The 6,544-nt window shown below is 41.2% G+C and overlaps 1 protein-coding gene across 3 annotated transcripts in view; it reads right to left on the bottom strand.

Moving 5' to 3' along the window:
* EGFLAM (EGF like, fibronectin type III and laminin G domains) overlaps window positions 1–6,544 on the bottom strand; it is a 195,458-nt gene that overhangs the window by 28,289 nt on the left and 160,625 nt on the right. For all 3 annotated transcript variants that reach the window (XM_008070142.2, XM_008070141.2, XM_021718615.1), the window contains one exon: window positions 2,956–3,067. In XM_008070142.2, coding sequence (XP_008068333.1) covers window positions 2,956–3,067 — 112 coding nt within the window. The remainder of the gene's footprint in view (window positions 1–2,955; window positions 3,068–6,544) is intronic.

Consider the following 6,544-nt stretch of genomic DNA (forward strand, 5'->3'; position numbering starts at 1 on the left):
CAGCCACTGCACTCCAGTCTGGGCAACAAAGTGAGACTCCAACTCAAAAAAAAAAAAAGATAGTAAGAGGAAAGGAGGAAGAGTGCAGAGTCAAAAAGTTTTCAGAACAGCTGGCTGTTTTGAAAAGACTTTCAGTTATGGTTGTGTCCAGTAAATGGGGTGGGGCCTCATGGGGTGAGGGCCTGTTCCTTCTGGCTGTTCATCAAAATCCTCCCCTAACCCCGTCCCGTGGACAAGAGGAAGGGCTGCAGTTGTTGCGCCAATGATGGACTGCAGAAGAGGCACAAACAGACCTCACTTAAGTGAGGTCTGCTCTGAAATGAGGGGCTTCGTGTCCGGATCTGCTACTTCTGCTTGGCTGGAAGCAGCTTGAGAAACTGAGCAGAACCCCAAGCTAAGATTTTCTGCAGCCCTGAGAGCACTGTCCTTCTTTGAGTCTTGCATAGCTGGACTCAGTACTGGGCTCTTGGTGTTTCTGTGCTCTTGGCTGAGGGGTTTGGGGGTCAGGTTTAGGTTGGACACAGGCTCTTAGGTTTCTAGGTCCTGGGTTAGCTTCCAAAGTGCACTCAAACCCTTGCCGCCACTGTCTCTAAGCCCTAACACCACTGTCCCTTCAGCCACACTTTGAACGTGGTAGACAGCTGGCGAGTAGAATTCCTTGTGGGGAGAGACTAAAGTAAGGTTCAATTCATTGAGATCAAGACTGGCCTTCCCCTTCCTGCCTTAGAGCAGCCTCAGCAGAATGTCCCTCCAATGCACACACCATGGCCATACCTTCCTGGGAGTTCACTTTGCTTTCCAGGTGGACAGCAAACCTGGTCGGCTCCATCCACCCTTACACAGCAGGTCACAAAGCCAAAAGGGAGGGCACAGTGTCCACCATATTGGTTTAATTCTCATTTGCTGATATGCAGTAATAGAAACTCTGAGGCATGGTGTTCACCTTTGTGTTGTCTCTAGGATCCTAACAGTAAATTTTGTGCCCTGAAGACTTTCCTATTTATAATCAAAGATCTTTTTTTTTTTTTTTTTTTTTGGTCTCATTCTGCCACCCAGACTGGAGTGCAGTGGCCACTATAATCAAAGATCTTATTCCTATTATTTACAAACACTCCCAACCTAAGCTTTTGTTCCTGGTTTATACATGCTTGTAACTAAGAACTAGAGAAATGCAATTGAATTTACATAATTAAGCCAACATACAGCCAGGTGTCTACTTGGGAGCTTTTAAATCTATCTTGGATTAAAGTCAGCTGTTAGAATGTTCTGGATTGGTGACTTCTGTTCTCCTTTTAAAGTCCACTTCCTAGCCGGGCTCGGTGGCTCAGCCTATAATCCCGTGCCTTTGGGAGGCTGAGGTGAGTGAATTGCCTGAGCCCGCGGGTTCGAGACCCGCCTGGGCAGTGAGACTTCATCTCTACAATAAATCAAAAAATCAGCCGGACATGGTAGCGCATGCCTGTAATTCCGGCTACTTGGAAGGCTGAGGCGGAAGGATCGCCGGAGCCCAGCAGGTCGAGGCTGCGGTGGCACTCCAGTCTGGGCGACCTGAGTGAGACTCCAACTCATAAAATAAAAATTAAAAAATCCACTTCCTTTCATTCTTCTCCTTCCTACCTTCTTTCTTCCCTTCCTTCCTTCCTTTCTTTCTTCCTTCCATAAATATATATGGAGAATTTCTAGATGTGAAGGGTGCTCACCTCTTGAGGCAGAACCCAATTTTGGATTGTTCTCATTCCCAAGGAGGTCCTTGGTTTTAATAGGCCCTCCTACTGCTGCAAACCCTAAGGCTGGCTTCTGGATATATATGTCCTCCTTTTGTCCTTTTTAAACGAAATACCTCTTCTTCCATCAAAGGTCTCTTTTTCTTCCTTTTCTTTTTTCTACTAATCCATTTCCTCATCAGCATACCCAAATTCGTTAATACCCTCTTTAAATCTTGCTTTGCACAGAAGAAGACAGGTGGAACTAAGATATTGACAAATCTAAAGTCTTCTCTCTTTTTGGGGAACTGTAAATTGTGTGTGTGTGCAGGCTATAGTTGAAAGCAAATCTCCCATATTTCCTCTTAAAAATGTTGTTTGTCTTTGGCCATGACCTTGGAAATAAAATCACGATGGATAGTTATAAAATTGAGTGGAAATTCTGTCCTCTTGAGTCCATAATGGTACACTGTTAACTACTGCTAAAAAGAAAACAATAATTCCTGCTTGGTAACGATGACAGTACTGACTACCATTTATTGGACCCCTTCATAGTAGGAGCATTGCATTTATCATTTGATCTCCTTACAGCAAGCCTGAAATATGGGTAGAGTCAGTCTGTTTCTCTAGCTGAGAAGTGACATAAAGCTATTTCGTGCTGACCACACATTGATCACTGTTATGTTTTACATACGTAATTCTTTTTCTCACAACAACTCTATGAAGTAGGCACTATTATCACCACTGTCCTGATTCATATGAGGATAATGATGAGATGAGAAATCACAACCATGGGAGGTCCCATGACAAGTGTAAGCTCACAGCGCTGGCAAGTAATGGAGGTAGATTTTGAACCCCAGGAGTTTGTCTGGTTTTACAGTCTGTTCTTATCAGATGTCCTCCTGCCCCTGCATCACTGACTCTACTTTAGGATCCAAGTTCTACTACATAATACTACTGTTAAGAACAAAAGTAGAGTGGGGGAGAAGCACTTTTTAAAGTGCCAAACTTATTAAGTACTAACTCACTTCATTCTCACAACAACTCTATGAGGTCAATACTATTATTATCCCCATTTCCTGATAAATAAGGAAGTTAAGTAATTTGTTCAATGGGGAGTTGGGATTTCAACCCCGGGGGCACTGAAGTCCATGTGCTTAAGCAATATACTGTGCTGCTTTTCTACCAAGAAAGGTAGAAAAGAGTAATCTGGTTCACACCAACCACCAAGAGAAAGGAGTGTTCTTCTTACCTCTGCCATTCCCTCTACTACCTTCTGCTTATCCACCTGTAAGATTCCATTCTTTGCTGTGCGAGATACATGCAGCTCATGCCAGTGGCCTAGGGTGATAGGATCTTCACTCCTGTTGAAGGAAGATGTGATATTAATTGTAAATGTAACTTGACTGGGCTAAGGGATACCCAGATAGGTGGTAAAACACTATTTCAAAATGTGTCTATGGGGGTGTTTCTAGAAGAGATTAGCATTTGAATCAGTAACTGAATAAAGAAGATTGGTCCTCACCAATGTAGGTGAGCATCACCCAATCTGCTGAGGGTCTGAAATGGGGAAAAGAAAGGAGAAGGAAGGGGGATTTGATCTCTCTCTTCTTGAGCTGGGATGTTCATCTTCTCCTACCCTTGAACACTGGTGTCCCTGGCTCTTGGTTCTTCAAACTTGGACCAGGACTTATGCCATCAGTCCCCTAATACTTGGACCTTTGGATTTGATCTTAGACCACTGGTGCCCCGGCTCTCAGTCCTTCAGGATTGAACTGGACCTGCATCACCAACTTTCTTGGGGCTCTAGCTTGCAGACAGCAGATGGAACTTCTCAGCCTCCATAATCATGTGAGTCAATCAATCCCTCATGAGAAATCTCTTTCTGTGTACCCATATATAAGCTATTGGTTCTGTTTATCTGGGGAACCCTGACTAATATAGAAGAAACTGAGCATGGGTTAATATGTTATGTATAATTTTTATCAATCTAGCTCTAAGGAAACCTATACCAACCTTAGGCACACCCCCACCATTTTGTAAAAAGAAAGCAATAATTCCTGCTTAATAACAACAGCAGGACTAGCTACCATTTATGGAACCCCTTCATAGGGGGAGTAATGCATTCATCATTTATTTCCTTACAGCAAGTCTGAAACATGGGTAGAGTCAGTCTGCTTCTCTAGATGAAAGGGGACATGAGAGGGTAAAATATGATTGCATCTGTACACAAGCTTGGAAGAAGAGAAAAAAAACTATATGAACTATGGTATAAAAAAACAAATTCCTTGGTGTACTGATGTTTGTAACATCCTTTGAAATGCATAAAAAATAAGAAGGCTGGCTGGATGAGTGAATGGATATAACAATGGCTAGATATGTGTTGAAGCAAATGCAGCAAAAATGTTAATTATAGATTACAGGTGGTAGGTATTAAGAATGTTTACAGTACAATTCTTTCAATTTTTCTGTACATCTGACATTTTTCATAATAAATGTTGAGGGAAAACTGATATTTTAAAAGGATTAAAATTGCTCTAAAAGTTCAATTATTCATTCAAGGTAGAAGCACTTAAAGTTTAAAAGATATTTATGGGAGTTTTACTGATTACTTTTATAGCGATGTGTGCAGAAAGAGTATCATTATTGCATTTGTATTTCTAACAATGTCTAGTTCTGGCCCTCATTGAACTTCCCAATTATTTTTCTGTCCTGGATCATCTTTATAAAACTATGAGGAATACCAATGGGCACAATTATGAAAGGTCACCACCTCCTCAGTTGATTTTTTTTTTTTTTTTTGCTCTGGCAAATGCTTTTGTGATTTGTTCTTAGCAATTAGAATTTAATCACCTTGGCTAAATCAATATGCAATAAAGAAACAAACGGCCCTTCTTAAATGGTCTATCTCCATAATAACTAACAGAGCCATTTCGCAGCCCACAGAGGTCATTTGCTGTCAATACGCTGCCTTTCTCAGCACAGGTATATTGATCATGGCCATCAAAAGCTCATTCCAATTGTCTTGATTTTTGAATCAAGTTCATAATGAATTTGACGATCTTATCTTTTTCCTAAAGTTAAAATGATTTGACTAATTCCACAACTTTCTGTAGTTTAAGTTTTCACTGAATTTTAGTAATTGAGCAGGAAGTCTTTGAAATGGTTTTCAAAACAAACAGCTTCCAGAGGTGCATTTAAAACGCCAGTAGTGATCACTGGTGTCAGGTTCCAATGGGAGGAGGGTATGGGACAAGGAGGCAGATGGTGGTTGGTGCCCTACAAGCTCTTGCCTCATTGCCATCACCTAATGCTCAAAAATTCCTTTTCCAGTTGCCTTTCCTGACAGGCAAGGAAACAATAACTTGTGTTTTTAAAAAAAAATTAAAAACACTGCTTGTCAAAAATAGGCAGAGAGTTAGGAAAGAGAGAAAAGCTGAACTTGTAAGGGTCCCATGCACCAGTGACCCCACAGCTGGAGCTGCCACCTCAGAGAGCAGGGTGGAGGGGCAATCTGTCCAGGAGGAGGGCTGATGAGCCCTGACCCTATCCTGGCTCTTTCTGGTCATTTCTTATCCAGGAAGAAATGTTTAAAAGTGCAAGGTGATATTCAAGGTGTCTTCCTTTCTCAACTTGACATATAGTTCTAAGTGAATTGCTTAGGCCGTTTTGCATAATCATATGTAAATTGAATCAATTAAATACCCACCAAAGTTGTCTTGAAATACAGGATGTTTTAGCATAACCAGAGGTACAAAAGTGTCCATTCCCCAAGGAGAAAGGTGTCATTGATGTGTAGGAATTCAGCCACAAGGACAAAAACAAACTGTCCTTTTAAAGAACCGTTGAAACCAAATGCAGTAAGCATTTCCCATCAGCCATGAAAAACGATGAGCAGTTAAGGGCAATGCATAGCTGTAACATCTCATTCGCATGCTCTTTCTAAAATTGACAGTCTAGCAATATGAACAGTGATTGAATACAGCCTGCAATTTCCTTTGAAACAACAACAATAGACTGATATCCTGTTACAGGGCACCACTGAGCTAAACATCCTAGTAAGTTTCAGAGGAGAGAAGTTATAAAATGTAGGAACAAGAAGTATGTCTGCATTTGATTAGTGGTCCTCCAGCTCCAAGGTTAAAACTACCACAGAAGGAACATGGTAGGAAGACAGAGACATAAACAAATAAAAATATCTGCACCTACCAAGATCAGGCTCCAAGGGATTCAAAAAGATACCGCCTCACTGTACAGGAACAATCAATCTGCTAAGTAATTTAATTGTACAAATGAGATAGCAGAAAAGTTCTGACTACTCAGACCAATTCTGCAAATACCAGTAAGTACTGTAGAAGCATTTGTTCTCCTGCCATGCTATTAAAATCCGTCATCCCACATCTTTCTTGTGCATATTGGTTAGGAATGGGACTTTGCACTGCTGATGACTCATTGGCAGAGTTCATTAAAGAAATAGTTCAAGATGAAAGTTACAATTTAGAGTGAGATCACCAAGAACATTTTTGTTCATATGTTTTTACCAGCCAACATATATTTATTTGCTGGGTGCCCACCATATGATGCTTTGTGTAAGATGCTGATTAGTTACAGTTCATCAAGTTTCTGCAGACAGCATGGATGATCTCAGGTAGAAATGGAGGCAGTCTGGTGGGAATGCAAACTAGTGCAACCTCTTTGGAAGACAGTGTGGTGATTTTTGAAAGAACTATTGATCTTCCACCTGACCCAGCAATCCCCCTATTGGGAATATACCCGGAGGAACTCAAGTCATTCTACAAAAAAGATACTGCACACGCATGTTTGTTGCAACTCTATTCACA

This window comes from Carlito syrichta, unplaced genomic scaffold (genome assembly GCF_000164805.1).
Source record: "Carlito syrichta isolate Samal-C Ts95f unplaced genomic scaffold, Tarsius_syrichta-2.0.1 Scaffold313120, whole genome shotgun sequence".
Classification (NCBI taxonomy): Eukaryota; Metazoa; Chordata; class Mammalia; order Primates; family Tarsiidae; genus Carlito; species Carlito syrichta.